This window comes from Microcebus murinus, chromosome 4 (assembly GCF_040939455.1).
Source record: "Microcebus murinus isolate Inina chromosome 4, M.murinus_Inina_mat1.0, whole genome shotgun sequence".
In the NCBI taxonomy this organism is placed as follows: domain Eukaryota; kingdom Metazoa; phylum Chordata; class Mammalia; order Primates; family Cheirogaleidae; genus Microcebus; species Microcebus murinus.
This window is the reverse complement of record NC_134107.1, coordinates 16,896,757-16,923,679: the sequence shown is the minus strand read 5'-3', so window position 1 is coordinate 16,923,679 and position 26,923 is coordinate 16,896,757. Positions and strand designations below refer to the sequence as shown.

At 43.6% G+C, this 26,923-nt stretch overlaps 1 protein-coding gene across 3 annotated transcripts; it reads left to right on the top strand.

Annotated features, from left to right (window-relative positions):
- The first annotated feature begins 740 nt into the window (after positions 1 to 740).
- Positions 741 to 25,899, top strand: ZDHHC5 (zDHHC palmitoyltransferase 5). 3 transcript variants are annotated; one of them, XM_012749905.2, is made up of 12 exons: positions 741 to 1,028; positions 4,604 to 5,788; positions 13,623 to 13,744; positions 17,993 to 18,150; positions 19,682 to 19,854; positions 20,010 to 20,112; positions 20,696 to 20,787; positions 21,217 to 21,349; positions 22,131 to 22,254; positions 22,712 to 22,824; positions 23,285 to 24,144; positions 24,572 to 25,899. In XM_012749905.2, the coding sequence occupies exons 2-12, from the start codon at positions 5,685 to 5,687 to the stop codon at positions 24,735 to 24,737; spliced, it is 2,148 nt and encodes a 715-aa protein (XP_012605359.1). In that variant the 5' UTR covers positions 741 to 1,028; positions 4,604 to 5,684; the 3' UTR covers positions 24,738 to 25,899. The 3 variants fall into 3 exon arrangements, with proteins under 3 accessions (XP_012605359.1, XP_012605360.1, XP_012605361.1); XM_012749906.3 differs by having other exon boundaries at positions 741 to 1,081; XM_012749907.3 differs by lacking the exon at positions 741 to 1,028 and adding an exon at positions 1,124 to 1,248.
- The last annotated feature ends 1,024 nt before the right edge of the window (positions 25,900 to 26,923 follow it).

Below are 26,923 nucleotides of genomic sequence, written 5' to 3'. Positions count from 1 at the left end.
CGCCGTAGACGGCGCGCACTGCAAGCCTCCAGCCGCTCTCCTTCGACTTCTTCCCCGGCCCTTGCCAAGAGCTTCGCCCCACACTGGCTCTTCTAGTCCCGGCGCCCCTCCATGTGGGACCTACAGCCCAGACCATTCCTTCATCCTGAAATTCTGCTGGGACCAAGGAAGTCGCAGGACCGAAGACTTCTCCAGGCCGTTTTAAATAAAGTTTTCGCCATTAAAAAAAAAAAAAAAGGAGGGAGGGGCGAGGCCTACTTAGTCACCTTACGGCTGGCCAATGCGTGAAAGGGCTGAAGCAGGAAGACGGCGAGGCCTATCCGTAATTGGTTAAGCCAGAAGCCTGTCTGGACTGTACCACACTTACCTGGAGGGGGTATGCTGAATTCGGAAGAATAGCTGCTTACTTTTGAGTACTTTCAGTAAACACACTTAATTCCTTTTTATTTCTGAGGTTTTTTGTTTGAACACAGTGGAGATAGAAGCTAGGACGCAAGAAAAGGGCAGACTCATCCAGCCGTTTCCTCATTCCTGACTCCTGCGCAGTACGCCAACCCTCCTCTCTCAGTCGTCGCCGGAACCCGGCGGCCTTGCGCGCGCGTTCTCGTTTTCTCGCGTTCGTACGCGCTGTGCTTCTGCAGCCAATCAGAGCGCGAGGTCGCTGCGGTCGCCGGAGTTCGCGCGCACGCTCCAGAGCGGTGTGGGGGTGGGGGCTATGGGTGAATGGGAGAGTGAGCGGGGGCGGGCGCCGCGGCACAAGCCGCATGAATGAGAGAAACGTGCCCCGCGCGAGACGTCGCGCGCGCCCGGGCCAGGGAGCCAATGGGAACGCTGGGAAGGCTCGAGACCCGGCACTGACGGCAACGGCCGCGCGCCGGCTCTAAGAGGAGCGTCGCCGGGCGGGAGCGCGCGGGAGCGGGGCGGGCGTGGAGCGTGCGGGGGCCGCGCGCTGCCTCTCAGAGGCCAGACGGCACTGCTGGGAGGCGGCGGTGACAACGACGGCGGCGGTGACGGGCACCGCGCCGGGGGTGAGTACCGAGGACACCAGCCCCTGCGGAACCGGAAGTGCCAGACCAATGAGGTGGGAGGGGAGAGTGACCTCTAGGGAAGGGGGACCGACCAGGGGGAGGGGGTTGAGGCCCCGTCCCTCATTCGGGTCGGGTCATCCAACTGTGGCAGGACCCGTGGGCCGCAGAAACGGACGACGAGTAGAGGCCGGGGATCCACGGCCGGCGGGGCTCGGAACGGGTTAGTGTCGGGCCACCCGGCTTGGGACCCCGGTGCTCGGCGTCTGGCGCCCAGCCGCCGCCCCTTCCGCCCCCAGCCCTGCGCCCCCGGGCTCTGCCGTGGCCCGCAGCCCGCTCCCTCAGCCCCAGTGGGCCTTGCCAATGTGGATTTAGTCTACTCGGTCTCAGCGGCCGTCAGCTCTGCCCCAGAGGGTGATTCTCCTTCCCTCAGCTCCAGGGTGGGGACTGGGTGCTGCTGTTCCCCTTTTACCGCTCTGCGGTTCGGGTCCCTGGCCCGTACTCTGCTGATACTTATTTTGGCTCAAGCTTCATCCTGTTACCTGTTCTCTCCCACCCGTCCACTTCCTTCCCCTACCCCCACCAGCCGGGTGCTCTGTGCTTTTAGTACTTTGTACTTTTTACAAGTGGAGCTCGAATGTGTTTGCCAGTATTTTACCTATAGGAATTTCTTCGTGGGGCAAGAAGGTAGAAAGTGTTTTACCCACTTAGCCAAATGAAAACACTGAAATGAGAAGAAAGTAACTTAAAAGTTATGAAGGCAGTTGTAGGATCACATTTATATTACACTCTAGATCATTTTACTGCCTTGGATTCTGCACTTCCTGGTTAATCCCATCTTGTACAGGTTGCTCTTAAATTTGCATCCCCATCCTTTTATCCCATTACCCCTCTGTCCTGTATCAAATCTCTTCAGAATGCTCTTTATGACCCATTCTATAAAACCCACCTAATGTTTACAAGAATTGTACCATATACTTTGCTACCTCACCCATAATTAAACTTCTGCTTGGCTCTTCCATATCTTGGCATGTGGATTATTCCATGGCATCTCCATTACTGTATATTTAGTTTTACTATATTGTACTATTACTACTTAATTTTAACGAACAATACTTGTGCTGTCAGTTGTACTGCTTATACCCATTCACTCTTTTAAGGAGGTACCTGTATTAAACTTTATTAAAGCCTTCAAATCGCATACTCTTTTTTGTTGTTGTTTTGTATACACATACTTCCATTCCATGTTTTACTCTGTGCCTGAATATGTCATAAGCATTCATGTATACTTTTCTGATACTGGTATGGATCCAGGCTGTGATGAACCACACTCACCCTTCCAGTCTCATCCTATTATCTGCAGCTCATTTTTCTGCTAAGACTTGATTTATCTTTATTTATACCCAATAATTTCTTAGGTTTTATCCTGTCCCTTATAATGTATATCTCACAAACCTATAAGATGCTGTATCTCTTTTGTATCCTAGTATTTTACTCCCAAAAGTGTATGGCCTTTCATGACTGCATTACTATGGCAATATTTGTCCATGTGACTTTTTTCCTGTAGAAAATATAATCTGAAATAATATATGTTTTCCTACTACAGGTAAAATTTAAGTAGTGTAATTTAACATCTTCTCTAACCTTTGGGGTTTTGAGGGAAAAGTTTGCTTTGATAGTATATACTGTCTACAAATAAGAATTTGCTTCTTGTTTATCAAGTTACTTAGACCTAAATTCAGAAAGTTGGGCTTTGATATAGGAAACAGAGAGTTAAATAGTCATAGAATCAGGAACTAGAGAGGATTTATCTTTTTTAGGACTGTAACAGTTCCTTGTCATCTCTGGGTGTTTGCTCTATTCTATTATTGGTATTTGGCCCTCTGAACCCTATTTTTAAAGAGAGATGATGAATTTTAAAGGCAGGTACCTTTGCCTTCTATGCCACAGGTGGGAGAGGAAGTGATAAATTCCAGGGCACATTTGTATGTCACTGTCTGAATCTCTTGATAGTTTTAATCTGTGTTTCTGGTTTTAAGAAATATTAGACTATGCCAGGCGTGGTGGTGTGTGCCTGTAGTCCCAGCTACTTGGGAGACTGAGATGGGAGGATCACTTGAGCCCAGGAGTTCGAGACCAGCTTGGGCAACATATTGAGACCCTATCTCAAACAAATTTAAAAAAGAATACTAGACCTCTTTAGGAGAATAAAACTGCTTTCTCTGTAAATTCTAGCTTAAGTAAAATTTTTGGTCTATAGATTCCAAGTTATCACTGAGCAGGTAGTATACTGGATGAGAAAGAGGTAGAAAGAATTTGTGTCAGCAAAGAGGCATGTGAGCTCTTGGGTTCTGAACCTGTCTGCTCAAGTGATTCAGTGGAATGGCCCCAGGCATTCTCCAGCCTTCAATTTACAGAATGGGATAAGGGACTACTAGTCACCAGATAATGTGAGTAAAGTGCTTTGAGATCACTAGATGAAAAGTATCCTGTAAAGTCCAAGGTCCTGGTGTTATTTTGCTACTATCATCAACAAAAATAATTGTTACTGTTAATCATATTAGGGTAGGTGGAGCTAAGTTTAGTTCCTAATAGGCCAATGCAGGAATAAACAACTGTTGAATTGGGAAGAGGACCAACCCCTATAGTAGACTTAGTTTCTCATAGGAGAACTCTTGCCTTTCTTGGCAAGAACAATTCTCACCCAGGTTCTTTAATGAATGATTCCAGAAGACGAAACATTCAGCTTCCTTTTCAGGGTTATAACTAAAAAGTGTAGAAAAGCAAGAGAGCGAGACATACACAGAAGGAAATAAGACTTGGTGTCCTAATTTTTATGTTAATTTTTTCTTTCTTCATTGTAGCAATAAATATTCTCTTTGTCAAAGAGAAATCTCTTTTCTAGGACTACCCTCACTGCTGTGCCCTTGTTTTTATTTTTATATATATATATTTTTTTGAGACAGAGTCTCACTCTGTTGGCTGGGCTAGAGTGACGTGGCACCAGCCTAGCTCACAGCAACCTCAAACTCCTGGGCTCATACAATCTTCCTGCCTCAGCCTCCTGAGTAGCTGGGACTACAGGCATTCGCCACCATGCCCGGCTAATTTTTCCTATATACATTTTTAGTTGGCCAATTAATTTCTTTCTATTTTTAGTAGAGACGGAGTCTCGCTCTTGCTCAGGCTGGTCTCCAACTCCTGACCTCAAGCAATCCCTCCCGCCTTGGCCTCCCAGAGTGCTAGGATTATAGGCGTGAGCCACTGTGCCTGGCCTGTGCCCTTGTTTTTAGATTTTGATATTCTTGGTATTTTTTACTGCCCATTTGTGTCAGGTAACCTTAGGCCAGGTATTTGCCATGTTCCCCTCCTTCCGATCTGAACAGCACTTAGAAGAGTGAGGATTCTGAATCCAACCAATTCAGGGTCTTTCCCACATACATATAAGTGAAGTGGAAAATAACCATTTTTCAAAAGGCACTTTTTAACTGAGAAGCAGCCTGTGGGGTTTTAGCCTTGGTATTCTTAAGAAATGCCCTGAAAGAATTTCTCTGATAAAGATACTTGTTTTTCTCCAGGTGAGGCACCATAACCCAGTTGAACTCTGCATCCGGAAAGCCTAAGATTGAAGAAGAAAGATCAGAGACATTGACTAACCTGGAAACAGGGACATCTTTGGAAATTTTCTTTCATCCTCAGTAATCTTTCAAAATATCATCAACTGGCATTGATTTCTTCATCTTATTCTGCTTATAGGGAAGAACATGGCTTCAAGGATTTTAAGTTTACCTTTAGTTTTGCATGAACTGTATAGGAAACGGAGCCCTTAAAGGGCTTGGGAATAACAAGAAGAGATTGAAGACAGACAAGCTTGCTCTCTTTGTTTTCCCTCCCTCTTGAAAGAAAGGGATTTACAAGTCAACCTCGTAACAGCTGTTGTCCAGCTTTAGCCATCAAGAGAGAAATAAAATTAAACCACCACTGCCAGAGTATAAGCCCTGGTGAAGTCAAGGTGTGGGAGTGGTGGCATTGAGAAGACTGCCTAAGAAGGACAAGACTGCAGTAAAAACAGCTTCTCTTTAAAGCTGGAAGGGGACTCAGGTTCCTTCTTGGATTAAAATAGAAACACAGGGCACACCTCTTTTTAGGGGTAGCTCACATTTTGTGGAAGTTTGGTAGTTGTGGAGGTACTGTGGTATCTCCTCAGAAGAATTTTTCCGTGCCCGAAGTTTTCTACGTTATCCTGATATCCTCCCCGTCTTTCCTTTTGAAGACCTGCCTCCATCCATGAGCTATATCTTGATCTGTTTGACTGTCCATGTTCTCCACCTGCAACCATTTGCATGTGTACAGCCTACTGTTTGTCTCCAATTTTTAAACTGTACAAGTTGTATTTCTTAATCTCCCCTTTTGCCTTGTTCTGGGGAGGTGGTTATTCATCATTTAGAATCACCTTTCCCCCTCCCATGTGCTTTTCTTCATTTGAGAACTTTTGACCTTTGGTTTTGTTTGGGAGGGGGAAGGGTTATAATTTAAAGTTTTCTGTTTCCCTGGTTTCCTTCTGTACTCTCTGTTTCCCTCATCCCATTTTCTTATCTGTTCTGCCGCTGTGTGGGCCTGGGCTATGCGGCAGGGCAGATCTCGCATTAGAGCTCCAACATGCCCGCAGAGTCTGGAAAGAGATTCAAACCCAGCAAGTATGTCCCGGTCTCAGCAGCTGCCATCTTCTTAGTGGGAGCTACGACACTCTTCTTTGCCTTTACGTGAGTTTTCTTCCAGCAGTAGGGGTGGGGAGGGAACTCCATGGGAGGTGAGGGAGGTATGTTTTCTCTTGAGTGCTTGGTGTGTGATATGGGTAAATCCAAATCCTAGTGATACGTAAGAAAAGTGCAAAAAAGCCTATCTTTTCAGCCACGTTATAAATTTTACTCCATTGAATCTTCTACCTTCCCCTTCCTCCCTTACATTGGAATCATAGATATCTTATTTTCCTACCCAGCTCCATCATTAGATGATCTTAAACTAGGAAGGAAGTGGGAGGAAACCACTAGAGAGGCTTGAAGCAACTTAAGCAATCAATCCTATGAGAGAAAGAGGACTAGACTAGACTAGAGGCTTTTCAGATGTTAATGGCTTTTCCCAGAGTGTCTGAAGCTTAGGTTTGAGGTTGTGGAAACAAGAGTACTGGAGAATTTCAGAATTGATTTATTGGCTATACCAATGTGACAGTTTTGGTTTTTATTATTAGTCAGGTGGTTTTCTCTATACTCTTAAGAGCTGAAGCCTGGGGAAGTGAAGGCTGCTGGGAAAGGGCAAGTTTTATTTAGGAAGAGAGTTCTACATTAGTTCTTGGTGACAGGAATGACAGGAATTTTCTCATTCCCTAGTTCTGTCAGGGAAAGCAGTTGGTATTGAAAGATTCCCTCTTAGGGTCTAAGCTCAGCATCATTCCTACTTTGGGTCTTCCGATTTTGTTCATCTACTTGTTACTGTTAGCTGTCGACCATCTGGCAAGCATCTTTGCTGTCACCTGTGTATAAATTTAACATGCACCAGCTTTCTTCCGAGCCTTATACTGTTGAGTCATTGATTTAGCACTCTAGTTGCAGCTCTTGTAGTCATCAGAACATGCTAGATCTTCTGGGAAGTTCACTTTGTTATGGTTTAGTCTCAAACCTAATTGTGAGGTGCTATTCAGAGCAATATGAGGCTGCTGGAAAGAGGAAGAAAATGAAGCCTCTAATCCTAGCACTCTGGGAGGCTGAGGCGGGCGGATCGATCAAGGTCAGGAGTTCGAAACCAGTCTAAACAAGAGTGATGCCCCGTCTCTACCATAAATAGAAAGAAATTAATTGGCCAACTAAAAAAAATATATATAGAAAAATTAGCCGGGCATGTTGGCACATGCCTGTAGTCCCAGCTACTTGGGAGACTAAGGCAGAAGGATTGCTTGAGCCCAGGAGTTTGAGGTAGCTGTGAGCTAGGCTGACACCATGGCACTCTAGCCTGGGCAACAGAGTGAGATTCTGTCTCCAAAAAAAAAGGAAATTCTGAAAAAATGGGTCACTTTGCCTAAAGAGTTAGTAAAGTAATACTGATGTATTTCTATATAGTGTTTAAACAAGGAAGGAAAGACTGAATATCTAAAATATGAGCAGCATCTTCTCACCTCTTCCTCTGAAGTATAGAAGTCACAGATTTTTTGGCCTGAACACACCTGCTGAATCCCTCAAGGATCTAGAGACAGCCCTGTTCTTCTATATCTGACTTTTCTTTATAATCTTTTTCTTTTGCTTAAAGTCAACAACATGTTCAGTGTTCTGTCCTTCATGCATTGGCTACCAAAAAGGAGGGGTGAGTCTTTAGTTCAGAACTTGTTTTGGTTTCTCCTAATATGGCTAGTGAGTAGAATCAAGGTTTTAACGAAGGGAAACATATGTGTGTGTGTGTGTGTGTGTATAGTATCCTTGTAGCAGTTGTAGTGCTGGGTCAGGAGGTATATGTACAAGACAAGTTTGACACTCCTGCGTAATTGGGAAGGGTCTGTTTTCTGTCAAGAGGCAAAGCCTTTGGAGAAGCTAGGGAATTCAAGAGACTAAGTAGTTTCTTTCAACCTATCTGTTCTTGAGATAGGGCAAGCAGAATCCTTGTTTTTTTTTTTTTTTTTTTTTTTTTTTTTTTGAGACAGAGTCTCGCTTTGTTGCCCAGGCTAGAGTGAGTGCCGTGGCGTCAGCCTAGCTCACAGCAACCTCAAACTCCTGGGCTGGAGTGATCCTTCTGCCTCAGCCTCCCGGGTAGCTGGGACTACAGGCATGCGCCACCATGCCCGGCTAATTTTTTATATATATATCAGTTGGCCAATTAATTTCTTTCTATTTATAGTAGAGACGGGGTCTCGCTCTTGCTCAGGCTGGTTTTGAACTCGTGACCTTGAGCAATCCGCCCGCCTCGGCCTCCCAAGAGCTAGGATTACAGGCGTGAGCCACAGCGCCCGGCCAGAATCCTTGTTTTTAATTAGCTAATCTGGAACCATTGAAGTGCTTGGCTGGTTATACCAGTTTCCCCACAAAGAGTTGTCCTGACATAGTCATTTTCTCAACCCGATAGTTGAAGCTATTTAACCTACTTTCTCATTCCCTGATGCCAGTAAAGTAGGGTCCCTCCTTATTCCATGGTCTTTCAACCCCAGGAAAAAGGATTTTGGAGGACAGTATTGACTCTGGAATTATTTCCTCTAATCTGAAGTTAGAACAGTCCTATGTCATAGTTTGAGTTCTCCCAACACCCCCACATTAGTTTCCACATGGCCAATTTCTGGACTCACCTTTCCCCCAAGGGTCTGTCTTGCCCACCTTGTGAAGGCATATACACCCTGTTGATCCTACTCTATCACTTAGCTCTTGGTACCTCTGAAATTCCCCTCCTCCATCTAACAATAATATTTCCTCTATAAGCATTTATCTGTGCTGAGGCACCACTGTTCTCAAAAACTGGTTTCCCATGGATTATGCCCTTTTTGAGGTTCAGTTTCTTGGAGAACCCCCTGTTTAAAACCATAATACAACCTAGAAAAGGGTTTATGGTTTCAAATGGGGAGCTAAGAGGGAGGCTTTCTTTGAAACAGCTCCTATGTGGGACCTTAAATCTGTATCTGCTCTATTCTCCTGTTCTCTTCACCATGCTACAACTGGCTATTCTTACATCAGTATAAGCCCCAGGTGAGAATACTTTGGGACCTAGAGGACTGGGTGTAGGAGGAAGAGTCCCTTTCAGCTGACAGATGTAATTAGTGGAGGCATGTAGGCTTCAACTAATTAGGAGCAATGTAACCTCCATGTTTCTCTGTCAAGTAGGGAAAGCTGTGAACAGAAATTACTAGTTGAGTTTGGTTATCGAAGAAATAGTGATCTTCCTCTGCCCCAGAGAAGCTTGGATAGGACAACTGAGCCTTTCCCCCCCAGAATCCTAATCCCTTTCATTCACGGAGTTTGTCCAGTACTGAAACAAAGCAGGAGTGATGGGGATCCTGTCTTTTCACTACTTGGAAAGGAAGAGTGCTCTAAAATAACCCTCTCCCTCCCAGTTAGGCACTAGACTTTTCATTTAAGATAACTACGTAGATCCTCATATATCATAGTTTAGTCTCCTTTTGGGACTGGCAAGAGGGCAATGCTAGGTTAGTGGGATAAGCGCTCTTTGAGTGTCAGGAGACTATTTTTTATAAAGTCTGTTAACCTTTGTGGACTTCAGTTCTTCCTCTCTATAATGAGGTAGTTGACCTAGAGCAGTTTAAGCAACATGACCCTTTTTCAAATGCAATCTTATATATAAATAAACATAAGAAGGGCTGCACTGGTTCAATTGAGGGTGACATGTAGATGCCCAGCCACTTGGTGTCTCCTCTTTGCCTCTCTGGGATCCCCCGAGACCTCCTTCGGGCTGTTGTCAACACCGTTTGAAATCACTGAATTGTATATTCTCTAAAGTCTCTAATTGTGAATTAGTCAAGTCAGTGTCTCATTTTGTCCATTTCTAAAGCCCGTGGTGAGGGGTTGGGGATAGGGGCTCTGGATCAAGTGATCCTTTAAAGGGAGGATAAAAGTCAGAGTTGTCCAGAAATCCATGATGATCTTTCCAGGCTCCTATCCATAATATAGCTGGCCTCTGGTACCTTCCAACCTTTTTACCCAGAGAGAGGTGGGCAGCCTCGATGGCCCTTTCTCTGATCTTTTTTCCCCCCTAACTGTAGAGGTGCTAGCACCTGATTTGAGTGGGAGCAGCTTCGTGATTTAAGGCATTAATTGAGAAGAGGCTGTTCCTTTCCTTCCCACATTGTTTTCTTATCCAGGAATAAGTGCCCGGGTCCTACATCTAACATTCAGCTGCTTGAAAGCACGAGTTACAGAGGCACCACAAATCAAGTGTTTTAAAGAGAGACTTACCTACCTATAAAGGGAGAAGTTGTATTCCCATGTACTCTTTTTTTTTTGAGACAGAGTCTCACTCTGTTGGCCGGGCTAGAGTGCCATGGCATCAGCCTAGCTCACGCAACCTCAAACTCCTGGGCTCAAGCGATCCTCCTGCCTCAGCCTCCCGAGTAGCTGGGACTACAGGCATGCACCACCTTACCTGGGTAATTTTTTCTATATATTTTTAGTTGTCCAGCTAATTTCTTTCTGTTTTTAGTAGAGACAGGGTCTCGCTCTTGCTCAGGCTGGTCTCCAACTCCTGACCTTGAGCGATCCGCTTGCCTTGGTCTCCCAGAGTGCTAGGATTACAGGCATGAGCCACTGTGCCTGGCCTCCCTTGTACTCTTCAGGAAAGCAGTCTTAAGTGAGGACCTCCAGGGGCAGGAAGTGGAACATTCATTCCAGCATTCTCTCATCAATAAGGAACACTACTCATATGCTCAAGCAACATGCTAGGCATGGGTGGAATGCATAGACCTATTGGGGAGCTTAATGCCTCTGTTTTAAGTGTCCTTGAATCCCTGGTACCTCGGGAAGTGGAATTAAGGATGAAGGTGGAGCTGGAATGATAATTGATGATGATGGTGATAGTTAATAATGTTTTCTTGTGTCTTCCATCCAGTGAATGCTCACTATTAAGCTAGCCGGCTTAAAAAGAATTCCAGAAGCTTTTCAGATACTCTTCTTTATTCTCATATTTATATTATGTAGCTGAAGTAACAAGCTTGTAGAGTTTCCTGTGGATTACCTAAGGCTACATAGCAAAGCATTAATTGAGGCAGGGATTAAAATCCAAGGCTTCTGGACTCCAACTTTGTTTTTCTTTCCAGGAACTTAACCATTTTTATAATAGGAAATGTTAGAGAGGGCTAGGAAACAGGGTTTCAGGAGTATGAATATTGGAACCCACTCTCCCAATTTTATTTGGCCTTGAAAACAGGAGTGCTGAATTGGGTGGGCAGAAGAACCTGTTTTACCTGGGATGGTATAGGTCTGGGAGTTCTGTCAATGAGTCAGCCAGCCTTCTGGGCTGTGGCCACTCCCTAAGCTTCTTGAGCTCTGTGATTATTGCCATAGTCTGAGGACAAGCCTCAACAACTCCTCTCCTCAGCTCTGGCCTCATCTCCTTCCATCAGAAGCAACAGATTCAGACAGGCCACTTGGGGTGGTCACCTAGGAATCTGGCAAAGTACTATAGCAACGGAAAACCTTTCCTCGGGCCAAGCAGAATTTGGAATATGGCAGAAACAGGCTCTGTTCACACATGCCTCACCTTGGTTGGGTGTTCCCTCAGCTGGAGTGCTAAGATTAGAAGCAGCAATAGGTCTAGAAGCAAATCCTGCCCATGAAGTTGAGTTATATGCATCATTTCTAGATTCTGCCACTGTGGGGGGCAGGCTTTATTTTGTCAAGAGATACTGGAACTCAATATAGGATTGCACACTTGATCTGGGATGGGTTGATATCAAAAAGGTTGTGTGGTAAAGTTCATCATCCAGGGGTAGGTTGGCAAGCTACCCAGGAAACTGGGTGAGCTGCTTTGCTTAAAATGAAACAGAAAAGAATGGGGTCAGAAAGATTGACAGTTCAGCCTATGGAAGGGCCGATATCTCATTCTTACTCACTTTAGTTTCCCTCAGGGATACAGGATACCCTTGCTTATTTCTTTCAGAAGCTAAAGAGGCCATAGTAGCCACAGTGGCCAATTCTAGGAATGAGACTTTTAAAATTATGGGCACCTCAGTGTTCTAAGGTTTAATTTCTTTTTCCCTTCTAATTATCTTCCCAGGCTGTAGGAGTCAAGTGAGTCACCCTTTCTCTTCTTCCCCAGGCGGAAATTGAAGCGACAGCTAAGCACTAGGGAGGGGCTCTGACCTGGATGACTGGTTTTCAGTTTCTCTCCCTCCCTTCTAAGGAACCCAGGTGGTCAGGCTTTGAGGTGCGGCTGTGCAAGGACTCTTCCTTCTTGCTTATATTCTAGCCCTATACACTGCCAAGGCAGGGGACATCTTTTCTGAACCAAAGAACTCACAGAGGAAGCAGTTTCCATAGGGAACTTTATTTGATGATAGCATAAAACTGTGACTGAAGGTCTGTTTTGTCCTTAAAATTGGCACCCTCGCTTCCAGCTTCATTTTTCTGCCTGCCAATTATGTAGTGACCTATCAAGAGAAGCAGAAAGTTAATTCATACTTACTATCTAAAAAGCCTGGCATATAATAAATATTTACTTAAAATTTTTTTAATGAATGGCTGGATGGAACTTGCATAAATAGATGATGGTGGTAAAGATTTGTGAAATGCTTTGTGACAATTTTGTTTCTTATCTTTGGTTTATTTAATTCTCATTAAGGAGCTTGTTTTTCCAAACTGTTCAGAATCACTACTCGTGGTTGTGCTTTTTGTTTTGATTGGGACAGATCACCTCTTGACAGAGTCTAGGACCACTGTAGATTAATCCTCCAGAATCATATGCTATCTTATTCTCCTGGTCCTGTTCTTCCTTTCCTTCAGTGAGCTCTTCCTTTCCATCTTACTGGTCCAGATAAAGGGGACAAGGACAGATGCTGTCCTAATTCTAGAGATTAAGTTCTCAGCACAAAGCAGATTAGGATATTTAGCCACTGTCTTGTAGTGGGAAGTTCTCCCTGAGCTGAGACAATAGAGGGGGCATTTGACACTCCTGACAAAGTAAGCAGCACATCAGATGTTCTTATGAAACTTCAAATTCCCAGGAAATCAGCAGAGAAAGGAAGAGCTTTTGAAGCGTTCCTACTTAGAGTCCCAGTCTGAAAGAAACTGAGCTTAATCCTGGACAAGAACATTCTTTTTTGGTAAAAGAAAATTTACCTAAAGCATGTCTCTTGATTCGAATGCTTTGGAGTACTGGATATGTATGGCCAGTTTCTTTCTTCTACAGAATTTAGGGCTGCTTTGGTATGATATCCTCTCCATCTTCCTCCTCGACTCCTTTGCTTCATTTTTTGACCTCGGTGGGTCTAGTTCTATGTCTTGATATCCATTTTTATTAGTGCTTTTAAATATTTCCCAACCTTGAGAACTAGCCTTTAATTGAATAAAACTCTTAGGAATGTCTGACACAGTGAAGAAAGTTTAGGCATTTGAAAGTGATTCAAAGTCAGCTGGTAAGAGGGAGGAGGAGCTGGAGAGGCAACTTGTATTGCATGCTTTGGGCCAGTGTGCAGGTCAGTGGGACGTGGCTGGGATCCAGAAGCCTCAGGCTGCTCCAGAAAAGGGAATGTAGGTGGTGTCACTTACGTAGTCAGTCCCTAGTTCTTACATCTGGTTAGAAAGGAGATATGGATAGATTCCAAAACCTGTGGAAAGATCTATAGGTTAAGAATGAATCTGAAGAACACAGACCTTAGTGGGGGGGGGGCGGTTAAGATAGGAAGGAGTCTGAGTCTTATATCTTTATCTAAAGTGAGCAGTTCTGTGGGAAACTAGACCCATTTAGTGGGAAGGATAAAGATAATTTGGGATGGCAAAGGTAAACCACGCAAGATTTATATAAAGGTATGGGGCTGAATCTTTACAGGGTTTTATGAATATGGTTGGTGTCCAAAGGGTTAGAGGCAGTCCTTCATTTTCTTTATTATCTGTGCAGGTGTCCTGGACTAAGCCTGTATGTGTCACCTGCAGTGCCCATCTACAATGCGATTGTGTTTCTCTTTGTGCTGGCCAACTTCAGCATGGCCACCTTCATGGACCCAGGAATTTTCCCTCGAGGTAAGATCTCCCTCTCTTCTCTTAGAAGCTCCTTACTGACTTTGAAAAATGATTTGGGCATATACAGTTGACCTTGGGCCTTAAGAGTCCTGAGATTATGGGATGCTTTGATAGTCTGATGATGAAAATCAGGGCACGGTCTTCAGGAATATATGTTACAACTTTTGGGTCAAATCTTTGATTTTTAACCATTCAGTAGAAATATATTTAGAGCATATGGGTCAGGCAGTATTGCTAGGTTCAATAACACCCATAATGAATTACAGTTATAACAGTGTGATGTAAACTATAATGGAGGCATGAGCAAGCTTCTTGGAGAACGTAGAAAAGGTTGCACTTACATCTGCATAGATAAATTGGGGAAATGCTGCTAAAAGTAGGTGGGAAAGACTTCAAATAGAAGATGGAAGGGAAGGGTATTTTTAGACAGAGGAAGCACCATATGCAGAAGCCTGTAGCCATGAAATGGTGAGCTCAATGTGGCTGGAGGATATAGTGCATGGTGGGACCGGAAGAGACAGGAGATAAACCCAGAGCTAAATTGTGAAGGTCTTTAGATACTAAAATAAATAGATTATACTTCTTCCTTTGGACAGCAAGAGATCTTTAATTGGAGAACTTAGAGGATCCACTTTTAGAAAAATAATTCTTATAAGAATGTATAGGCTGGGCATGGTGGCTCATGCCTGTAATCCTAGCACTCTGGGAGGGTGAGGCGGGGACTGATCGCTCAAGATCAGGAGTTTGAAACCAGCCTGAGCAAGACCCTGTCTCCACTAAAAATAGAAAGAAATTAATTGGCTAACTAAAAATATATAGAAAAAATTAGCTGGGCATGCCTGTAGTCCTAGCTACTTGGGAGGCTGAGGCAGAAGGATGGCTTGAGCCCAGGAGTTTGAGGTTGCTGTGAGCTAGGCTAAAGCCATGGTACTCTAGTCCAGGCAATACAGTGAGACTCTGTCTCAAAAAAGAAAAAAAAAATGTATAGATACCTTTTGGGAGACAATGGCAATAATATAAACCAAATGAGAACTTGAATTCAAGGCTGGATTTACAGATTTTTCAGAAATAGACTCAATAATTTTTCATGACAGCTTATTAAGGGAGAGTGAGAGGGTGAAGGAATTGTCTGGGATAGTTTCGAGGTTCCTAACTTGGGAGATAAGTTGGATGTTGATTTTTATAAACCAAGATATGACTTATAGGTATGTTGAACAGGTTGGGAAGGAAGACAGAATGTACTGTTACATATGTTAACTTGAGATATTTATGAGTTATCTTGATAGAGTTACCCAGTGTACAATTAAGTAGTCAGAGTCAAAGATATTGATTTAGGAGTCTTCAACCATATGGTATTTGAAACAACAGGAATAAGATTGTCCAGAGAAAGAGTTAGATTAGGAAAGAACCAAAGTCAGATCGGATCAGCACTGACATTGTTATGAGCAGAGGAGGAGGAAGAGCCATTGAAGAGAGATTGAGCAAGAAGGGTTAGTAGGAGGAGAAAGTGGGAATGAAGGAAAGTTCATGAAGTACCGTGTTTCCCCAAAAATAAGACAGGGTCTTATATTTATTTTTCCTCAAGAAGACACCCTAGGGCTTACTTTCAGGGGATGTAAGTATGGTACAACAATCTGCATTTATTCAAATATAGTTAAGTCTTCTTCTGGAACATCATCATAACTCTCCAAACCCCAAATTCCATCCTGAATTTCTTGTGACTCTATTTCCTTTAGAACCATTGGCCCCAATCTCTCATGTCGAGCAATAGAGCTCTCATGGGGCTGATGAGAAGGGCGGCTCATCTTCTTTACCCTGCTCCGCGACAAAATGCATGGGTTGTGCAGATACGCTGCGCTGCGTAGCCAACGCCCATCACTAGGTCTTATTTTCGAGGTAGGGCTTCTATTGCGCAAATGCTTAGAAATCCTGCTAGGGCTTATTTTATGGGTAGGTCTTATTTTTGGGGAAACATGGTAGCTAACTGATGGTTGGCAGTCTGAGAAATTAGAGAGCTTCAGTAGTATGGAAATTTAAAATTTCCCATTGTTTTGGTAACTAAGAAGTAACTGATCTTAACAAGAATAGTTTTAATAGTGTGTTTATGTATATATGAGGAAGAGAGACAGCTAAGTTACTAAAGTGTAATGGTTTAAAAGGCAGTAAATGGGAAATGAAGAAGTAGAGTCGATGAGTATTAAAATTACTCTTTTAAGAGCTAAGCAAAAAAGGCAGAAAATGGAGTAATATCTTATGGGAGAAGAAGGGGATGTTTTAGGATACAGAAGACTTTAGCATGTTTGTAGCATGAGGAAATGGAACCAGAAAAGAGAGAGAACCTGAAGCAGGGAGATAATTGAATAGATTATCTAGAGGATGGAGATGCTTTGCAGTACATACTGGAAGGTTATGCTTACAATAGAAGTAGGCTGTTGGATAGGAGTTGAGAGTTAGAATCATCATCAATGAAATAAGAGGTGGAAGGAAGAGAATCTGACAAAGGTTGTTTTTGATGACATCTAATTGTCCTCTCAAATGTGAGGTTATCCTGTAAGAAAGAGTGAGACAGGATTGGGATAGCAACTCTGGTGAGATGAAGTTTTTCTGAAATTCATTGTGGTCCCAAAGCCTGCATCACTGTGCTTCATTTGTGATTTCTGTTTCAAAGATTAGGTGATGGGTAGGAACTTTGTGTCCCTGCAGCCAAGGAAGGCTATTTTAATGAGTCTTTAATGTTCATTCATCAAATATTTATTGATGTACTATATTGAAGGCACTATTATGGTCATTTGGGATGATTTTTTTAAAAGTTCATTGCTTTCAAATAGCTCAGTCAAGAAAGGAAGATAGGGAAGACATTCATATGAATAAATACACCGTGTCATAAGTTGTAAGAGTAATCAAAGACCTATAGTACTTAAGAGGAGGAAAGAGCTTACTTCAGGTAGATGATGGTATGGAAGGATTAGAAGTTTCAAAATAAGCAGCATTTGAATTCTTTTCCTTTAAAAGAAAAATCCTTTATTTCAACATCTTAAAATATCACCTATAATTTCACAGCCCAGAAATAATTACTATTGTATTGTAGTATATATCCTTGCAATATATTGCAGATTATTTATTTATATATATATTTATATATGCCATATATCTATACTATATATTTGTGTCTATTTTTATTTATGTTTTCAAAGTGGGAGCTTTCTGATTATACAGTTCTTTGCATTCTTTCACTTATTTATATTATAAGCATTTCCATAAGTCAGTAAAATTTGAAAACTTAATTTTTAATCCTTACACAATTGCTTATTTAATTTTTCCTTCTCACATGTATTTTTTTCCCTAGATTAATAATAAATAACAATTTGTTACTGTAGATGAGAAGGCAAATGATGTCCTTGTATTTTATTTTTTTTGAGACAGAGTCTCACTTTGTCGCCCTAGCTAGAGTGCAGTGGCATCATCTTAGCTCACTGTAACCTCAAACTCCTGGGCTCAAGAGATCCTCTTGCCTCACCCTCCCACGTAGCTGAGACTACAGGCATGCGCCACTGCTCCCAGCTAATTTTTTCTATTTTTAGTAGAAACGGGGTCTTGCTCTTGCTCAGACTGATCTCGAACTTCTGACCTCAGGTGATCCTCCCGCCTCAGTCTCCCAGAGTGCTAGGATTACAGGTGTGAGCCACTGTGCTGGCCTGTCATTGCACTTTTGAAATGGAATGGTACATATCCAATAGCTGAAAATTGAGAGAAAGGGCATTTGAGGCTTGAGCAACAGTAATAGAGTAGTGGGAAGACTTTCTGGGTAAAGGATTTGTGCAAGGAAAAAAGGTTGATGTTAGTCCCTCTCCTAGGTTGCTATAGTTCTATCATGTACTTGTAAATATTGAACTATTATGCAAATTCATTATATATGTACTTTGATATGTAAATTATCTATTTCTTTTAAAATATATTCATAATACTTAAACCAAAGAAATATCAGCATATGTATATCCATGCCACCTCTGAGTCATTTTCTCTTAAACCTCACTTCCCAAAGCAGAATAAATTACTTTGTTATCTGTGTTCCCATAGTGTTGCATACGGAGCTGATCTCAGTGTTACAGTTACTAATTCCTAGTCTCTCTCACCCATTAGACTGTGAATTCCTCAAATGCAGAAGCCATATTTTAAGCATCATTGCATCCCTGGTGCTTACTGCAGTTCTGGCATAGCGGTTTTTCAACTAACTTTCCCTCTCTACAGCTGAGGAGGATGAGGACAAGGAAGATGATTTCCGAGCTCCCCTTTACAAAACAGTGGAGATCAAGGGCATCCAGGTGCGCATGAAATGGTGTGCCACCTGCCGCTTCTACCGTCCTCCTCGATGTTCCCACTGCAGTGTCTGTGACAACTGTGTAGAGGTAAGTATCCTGCGTAGGGTAAGACTCAATGCTTAACCTGTGTTGTCATCTTCCTAACCATAGATAGATTCTTAGCCTTGGATTTTTTTTGTTTTTGTTTTTTTGAGATAGAGTCTTGCTTCGTTGCCCAGGCTAGAGTGCAGTGGCATCTTCATAGCTCACTGCAACCTCAAACTCCTGGGCACAAGCAATCCTCCTGCCTCAGCTTCCTGAGTAGCTGGGACTACAGGTTTGCACCACTACGCTTGGGTGATTTTTAACAATTTTTTGTGGAGATGGGGGTCTCACTGTGTTTCCCAGGCTGGTCTCAAACTCCTGGCCTCAAGTGATCCTCCTGCCTCAGCCTCCCAAAGTGCCAGAATTATAGGTGTGAGCTACTGTGCCTGACCCCTTGGATGAATTATAGTCTTGACTAACTACCTTGGCTACATAGTCTAGTTTTGTCAAAAGGTGTTAGCAAAGATGTTTAAAAGAGGGATGCTTTAACCCCAAGTGGGCATAGGCTTTCCTGACACCAAGAGTTATAGCTTTAGCCTTCTATCCTTTGACTTATCTTTTTGGTTATTTGTCCTGATTTTGCATTCTTTCACTTCCACAAAATCATTTTGTTGCATTTAAATTTTAGTTATATTTCTCTTCCTGCCTGTTCTTCTGGATCCCCTTTTGTTTTTATCCTTATCTCTTTTTCCAGTCTTTTTTTTGTCTGTTTTTTGAGATGGGGCTCTCACTATTTCGACAAGGCTGGAGTACAGTGACTATTCATGGGTACAATCATAATGCACTGTTGCCTCAAACTCCTGTCCTCAATTGATCCTCCTTGCCTGCTCAGCTTCCTGAGTAGCTGGAACTACAGGTGTGTACCACCTCACTGACTCCAATCCCTTTTTACTTAGCTATAAGCAGGTTCCTGCCAGATTTGCCTCATGAATCTTGATGTTTTTGCAAAGCCTCTGACACTTGTCCCCTTTAGAGTTCCTTGGTCGCACAGGATAAACTTTGAGAGCTGGCCTTGGCCTTTGACCAACCTCTGGAAGGTCTCCCATACAGATTTTTTGTTGTTTTTGAGACAGAGTCTCACTTTGTTGCCCGGGCTAGAGTTCAGTGGTGTCACCGTAGCTCATTGTGACCTCAAACTCCTATGTTCAAGTGATTCTCCTGCCCTAGCCTTCTGAGTAGCTGGGACTACAGGTGTGCGCCACTATGCCCAGCTATTTTTTCTATTTTTTTTGTAGAAACGGGGTCTCACTTTTGCTCAGGATGGTCTCAAACTCATGGCCTCAAGCAATCCTCCTACCTTGGCCTCCCAGAGTGCTAGGCTTACGGTTGTGAGCCAGAGTGCCTGGCCTCCCTTACAGATTTATAGAACAAGATAAACTGCATGAGCCTGTTTTAGTTTTAAGTTAAGCGGTGAACATGATCATAAATTACTAAAAGCAGAACTTAAGCTCTGCCATTTATTCTTCTTCTTGACAGAAGTGATCTAGTCCTATGGTCCAAGAATGCCTCTTAGTCTATCTCTTTTTGTCCCTAGGAATTTGATCATCACTGCCCCTGGGTGAACAACTGTATTGGTCGCCGGAACTACCGTTATTTCTTCCTCTTCCTCCTTTCCCTGACAGCCCACATAATGGGTGTGTTTGGCTTTGGCCTCCTTTATGTCCTCTACCACATAGAGGAACTCTCAGGGGTTCGCATGGCTGTCACGTATCCTTCAAGGCCTGTGGGTTGTGAGATTGGGTTGGGGAGGAATGAGGAAAGTTGAGTCCTCTGGTAGTGAGAGTCAAAGGGAAAATTGCTACAGTATGTGCTAGGGAAGGTGAGGCCATGTTGCTCTGTTTTCCTTGACTATTTGGCATCAGAATGGCAGTGATGTGTGTGGCTGGCTTATTCTTCATCCCTGTAGCTGGCCTCACAGGATTTCACGTGGTGCTGGTGGCTCGGGGACGCACAACCAATGAACAGGTATGGAGAGATGTGATGGGAGACCTCTGAATGAATACCTTTTATGATGATGCATACATTAGTGGTAGGGGCTGAAATAGTCCCATTTCCTCATGTAAAGCATGCGAACAGGGGCCATTTCTTAAGTTAATAAACATTTACAGACTGTCCAGTCTATATTGGACAATTTAGGCTCTGAGTTTATATAGAAACAGTAAAAGACTTGGGCCAGCCCTCAAGAAGCTTAAGTACTGCTTAAAGGAAAATAATGATTTTTGTGCATATTAAATTAATTGCTTACTCTTATGCATATCATCTTAGTTTTCAATATTCAGAAAGCTATTGTTCCCATTTTACATGAGGAAGCTGAAGTTTAGGGTCAGATAGCTACCATGAGGTAGAATTTTCAGTGAGGATCCTGATTCTAGAGTCCCTGTCCTTAACCATCACAGTATAAGTTTCTTGATGATAGGTTTGTGTTTTACTCATTTTTGTATCCCTCAGATAGTGGGTACACAGTAATTTATCATTGATTTATGTTCTGGCCTTTGGAGGTCAAGGTTCCTGTCTTCTGACTGATCTGGTCCTTTTTTCCTTCCTCTAGGTTACGGGTAAATTCCGGGGAGGTGTAAACCCCTTCACCAATGGCTGCTGTAACAATGTCAGCCGTGTACTCTGCAGTTCTCCAGCACCCAGGTACATCTATCCCTTCAGTCTAGGGTTTACCCTTTTGTTTTCTTTGGGCTTGTTCTGATATAGGGGTGGTCTGGTGGAAGACAGCCTTTTAGGAAAGGTTCTCAGTTTAGAATGGTAAGTGCCTGCAAGGTAGACATGCCCATCCCTATCCCTTAGTGGACCCTGTGAGTGCAGTTGGTATTCTTTATGCATTAAGGTTAGTCTTTGAGAGTTGAGGATGGGTGAGATAGATTTACTTTTACATACTTAGGTATGTGCTCACAAAGGCCAGTCTTGCTGTAGTTCTTCATGGAATCAAAGAAATTGGTTTAGTGCTAACCTTTTCACTGGTCTGGTAGGACTGTTTTATTTGTAAAAATGTTTCACATAGTAGGTAACCAGTGGATATTAAAGTGAATGAATGAAAGGCTTCTCATTCTTGACACTCAGGTATTTGGGGAGACCAAAGAAAGAGAAGACAATTGTAATTAGACCTCCCTTCCTTCGACCAGAAGTGTCAGATGGGCAGATAACTGTGAAGATCATGGATAATGGCATCCAGGGAGAACTGAGGAGAACTAAGGTGAGGAATTTAGGGATGTAAAGCTAGGTAACTTGGGGAATCTCATCCCAGCAAAGAGATGGAAACTTGCTTTATATTTTCCTTATAGAATTTATCACTTACTGATTTTAAATATGGCTGGGTGCAGTTGTTCACACCTGTAATCTCAGAACTTTAGGAGGCTGAGGCAGAAGGATTGCTTGAGGCCAGGAATTGAAGACCAGCCTGGGCAACATAGCGAGACCTCTTCTCTATAAAAAATAAACTTAGCTGGGTGTGGAAGTGTGCACCTGTTGTGCCAGTTACTCAGGAGGCTAAGGCATCGCTTGAGCCCAGGAGTCCAAGGCTGGAGTGAGCTATGATGGCACCACTGCACTTGACCCTGGACAACAGAGGAGGACCGTATCTCTTAAATAAAAAAAAAAAAAATTTAAAAACAAATCTTTTCTCTATTAGATTTCCAAATCTATTCAGTTCATATCCCCAAACTGACTTTTTAAAAAGTATTAAAAATTATTATTAGGGGTTTTTTTTGTATAGATGGATGTCTTGCTATTGCCCAGGCTGGTTTTAACTACTGGCCTCAAGTGATCCTCCTACCTTGGCTTCCCAAAGTGCCAGGATTACAGGCGTGAGACACTGTGTTCAGCCTCCAAACTGATTCTTCTTTCTTGTCTTCCAGTCCCACTTTAGGAATATACTATTGATTTCCCAATACTTTTCTTATACCAGTTTAATACTTTTGAAGTTGTCCTAACACTCATTTCTCTAAATCTGATTTTCCCTCCCCTCATTTATCCAGTCTAAGGGAAGCCTGGAGATAACAGAGAGCCAGTCTGCCGATGCTGAACCTCCACCTCCTCCTAAGCCGGACCTGAGCCGTTATACGGGGCTACGAACACACCTCGGCCTGGCTACTAATGAAGGTAAGGGCTGCCTGGACCTGCGAGATCCTAGAAAACTAGAAGACAACAGTAAGAAGTTTACTTATGAGCTGTCAAGAGAACATGCAAGGGCTGGGAGATACTGCTTGTGTTGTGGCTGTCACCACCCAACAGTTGGTACTTCAGCCACTTCTTTGGACAGCTGGAAGAGAAGGGATGTGACTTAGCTATTGGCAGTGAATTGGACTTTTATGGGGGAAATTGTCAGCCTCTAGACAGACCAGAACATCTTAGCACCTGTTTGGTACAGTAACCCACCTTGAGTTCTGGGGTACTATGAGTCTTCAGTCTTGATTTCAGCAAAATCGTGTTCCTTAGACTTCCCTTTTACTGGGTATTTCTTGTTTCTAACTTTTACTCCCTCTGTACTTTAAGGAACTCTAGGCAGATTGAGAGAACAGCTTGTAAAGTCGTGCCCCTTGGACCTTTTTTCCTGCAGATAGCAGCCTCTTGGGCAAGGACAGCCCCCCTACACCTACCATGTACAAGTATCGGCCGGGTTACAGTAGCAGCAGTACATCAGCCGCCATGCCTCATTCCTCCAGCGCCAAGGTACTGAGTATGCTAAGTGGGGTCATAACATATGCCAGCTGTTTTGGAAGAAAAAAGATTGGGGAAGGAAAAGGGAGAAGGGGGAGAGGATAAAACCAAGGGCATTTTACTAATTGTTGGCATTCATGGAATTGCATCTCCTTGATAGCTTGATAATGTGTTTCATCAGAGGGGGCAATATAGTATAATAGATAAAAGCACTGATTAATGTTAGATGTGAGTTCAAAACTCAGATCTGCCACCACATGTTACTTAACCTAAGCCTGGTTTTCTTGCATCTCAAGATATTGTTTGTTCCAACTCAGATTTGCTTTAAGGGTTAAACCAGATAATGCTTGTGAAAGTTCTAAGCATATTACTGGCACGTAGTAAATACTGTTTTTGACTGACTCCTTGGGCTCTGGGGTCTAGTTTCTGTCAGAAGAGAAGCACTAAGAGTCTGCTTTACTTTCTTCCTCAGTTGAGTCGTGGGGACAGCTTAAAGGAGCCAACCTCAATTGCAGAGAGCAGCCGCCATCCCAGCTACCGCTCAGAGCCCAGCTTGGAGCCAGACAGCTTCCGTTCTCCCACCTTTGGCAAAAGCTTTCATTTTGATCCACTATCCAGCGGCTCACGTTCCTCCAGCCTCAAGTCAGCACAGGGCACAGGCTTTGAGCTGGGCCAGTTGCAGTCCATTCGTTCAGAGGGCACCACCTCCACCTCCTATAAGAGCCTGGCCAACCAGACACGCAATGGAAGCCTGTCTTATGACAGCTTGCTCACTCCTTCAGATAGCCCTGATTTTGAGTCAGTGCAGGCAGGGCCTGAGCCAGATCCCCCTTTAGGCTACACCTCTCCTTTCCTGTCAGCCCGACTGGCCCAGCAACGGGAAGCTGAGAGGCACCCACGTTTGGTGTCAACTGGCCCGGCACACCGAGAGCCCTCACCAGTCCGTTATGACAATCTGTCACGCCACATCGTGGCCTCCCTCCAGGAGCGAGAGAAGTTGCTGCGCCAGTCACCCCCACTCCCAGGCCGGGAGGAAGAACCAGGCTTGGGGGACTCAGGCATTCAGTCAACACCGGGCTCAGGCCATGCCCCTCGTACTAGTTCTTCCTCAGATGATTCGAAGAGATCACCCTTGGGCAAGACTCCACTGGGACGCCCAGCTGCCCCCCGTTTTGGCAAGCCAGATGGGCTAAGGGGCCGGGGACTAGGGTCCCCTGAACCGGGCCCAACTGCCCCATACCTGGGCCGATCGATGTCTTACAGCAGCCAAAAAGCCCCTTCTGGTGTTTCTGAGACAGAAGAAGTGGCCTTGCAGCCATTACTGACACCCAAGTAAGTATTAGTACCATCCTGGCCCTCAGCCACCTTTAATTAGCATGCCACCCTACAGAAGGTATCAGGGCTTTGCTTGCACACCCTAGTATAAGTGGACTCAGGAATCCTGATAGTTCTTCATTTTCACTCTTCACCTGTGTTCTTAGCTAATTCCTGTTAAGAGACTGAAGATTAATGCTTTTTCCTTAACTATCTTCCTAAAAATATTTGCCTGGGAATAAGTATATGAGATAGCAGCTATCAGAAATAGTAAATAGGGGGATAGGGCTTGTTTTAAGATGGACAATAAAACAAAAGAGAATGTTTGAGTAAGAAAGCATGTATATAAAAAAGTACATCATTTTTGTTTCTTAATTTTTAAACTTGTCTCCCTTTTCTGTTTTGAGTCTTACTCTCTGACACCTATCTCTTCTTTTCTTCCCAGAGATGAAGTACAGCTCAAGACCGCCTACAGCAAATCCAACGGGCAGCCTAAGAGTATAGGCTCAGCCTCCCCTGGCCCAGGCCAGCCACCTCTCAGTAGCCCCACAAGGGGAGGAGTGAAGAAGGTGTCAGGGGTTGGTGGTACCACCTATGAGATTTCGGTGTGAGCCTTCGGCGCCTCTCCTCCCTAACGCCTCTGCGCCTACACCAAAGGGCCCCAGGTGGCCACCTTCCTTCCCTCAAGGGGCTCTCCTCCCCTACATGGACATTTTTCAGACTACCGATTCCAAGAGGATGAGGAGTGTTTTCTAAAATGCAGTGGGGATTGGGGAGTCGGAGAGTTGGGGCCCTGAGACTTGGGGTAGCAACCCCCCTTTACCTTTTAAGACCTTCCCTTCCTTAATCCCTGGACCAGACTCAGTGGACATTTGTGCAATTGCTCGCCCTGGAGGGAATCAGATCATTTTTAAATCAGAAATAATTTTTTTTATTATTGTTACGGATTCTATTTTTTTCCTCTTCTGCGTTACCAGGTGTGTGTGTACATATATATATATATATATATATTATAAATATCAAAGAAATTATATATCTATCCTGGGATGGGAAAATGAGGGAGGGATATGTGTAAGGAGGGGGATCTTAATTCTTCCCATTCCTTAGACCAGCAGGAAAAGAGGAGAGACATCAAAGTCTTCCTTTTCCCCATGGTTCCCTCTCTTGTCCCAGTTACCAACTAAGGAAATAGCACCCCCTCTTGGTGCTGAGTGATCAGGAAAGAAGCTGGGGAGAGGTGAATCTGGGGTCTTGGTCAGAAGAGGGAAGGACTTGGAGAGGAGAGTTAGTTTTCTAGGCTCATTGGCATTTAGTATCCCCAGGAAAGGGGTCATATCTCCATGACACTGGTGGTGGGGTGGGGGGAGATCAGGAAGAGCTTGGCCTAGTTCAAAAAACAATACTGGATGATCCCCATTCTTGGGGGAGAGGGATTAGGATAGGTTTTTTCAACTAGCCCTTCAGAGCCTCCCCTAGCTTACACAGTTAACACGATTTTAAAATTCAAGGCCAAGAGAGAAGAATCCAAAAAGCAATATTTTTCATCACATGCCAAAAACTGGGGATAGAGAGAGGAGTGGCAGGCCTGGGCCCCTCCGATTGTCCCTTGGGGGTTACCCCTCAGCCCACCTTAGTATGGTGCTGGGTAGAGGGGATACCTGGGTTCTAACCTCTACATAGGGGAGACCCCAGCCTCTACACAGAGGCCCTTTTATTTTTTATTCTGATTAGCCATTTTAAACCAACAAGGAATAAAAAAAAATCCTGATCTAACCAGCTCTCCCTGACTTGTGTTATTTTTGTCTGGTTAAGGCAGGGTGAATGATCTTTGGTGGGAGGTCATCACAGTGAGACCCTCATAAGCTTCTCTGGTCCCAGCCTATCTTCAGGCAGGACTACAGTGAAATTAAACACTTAAAACAGGTCCTGGTTTTATTGGGGTGATTTTTTAAATTCCCCCAAAAAGTCTTTTGCAACCACCAAAGCTTTTTGCCATTTCAAAGTTGAGAGAACTCTGGGCTTGTGTCACAGTTGTTCCTTAACAGGATTTTTGGTTCTGGAGAGGAAAGCTCATTTTGGAAATAGCCAAAGGTGAGATGCTGAGTGATTAATGTATGAAAGCCTGTTAAAAGGAGGTTGACTGGATATGGATGGCAATTTGATTCCATATCTAATGTTGTCTTCTATTTGACAACAGCAAAAGGCTGTGTCCTAATTTTAAACAGGCATCCTCAGATACTCATCTCAGGAAAGTGAGCAAACTCTCTATTTTCACATCCATAACTTAAGTATACAAACTCTCGTTCTGAAATCCTAGATTAAAACAAGTTGAATGAGTGGTTTTCCACCCACTTACGTAGGCACACCTTTGGCTCAAAGCAACAGATTTTTAACTGTTCTGTGTTAAATTCAGTCAGATTACATTAGTTTGGGTTTTCTCATGGATGTTTTCACTTACCTAGTCGTAAAAATTAAAAGGATTTTACATTTTGATAGTTAAGGCTACCTTTTTTTGTTGCTGTCTTATTTTATTTTGAGACAGGGTCCCGCTTTGTTTCCCAGGCTAGAGTACAGTGGCATTTTCATGGCTCACTGCAACTTCCAAACTCCTGGGCTCAAGTGATCCTCCTGCCTTGGCCTTCTGAGTAGCTGGCACTACCAGTGCATGCCACCACACCTGGCTATGTTGCTGGTAGGCTTCTAATGTTTTCATGCTAGCCACATAATTTCATTGTCTTAACTAAGGAATGAAGCAGGTAAAAAGTTCTTAAGAAGACAAGAGAAGCAGCATTTACCT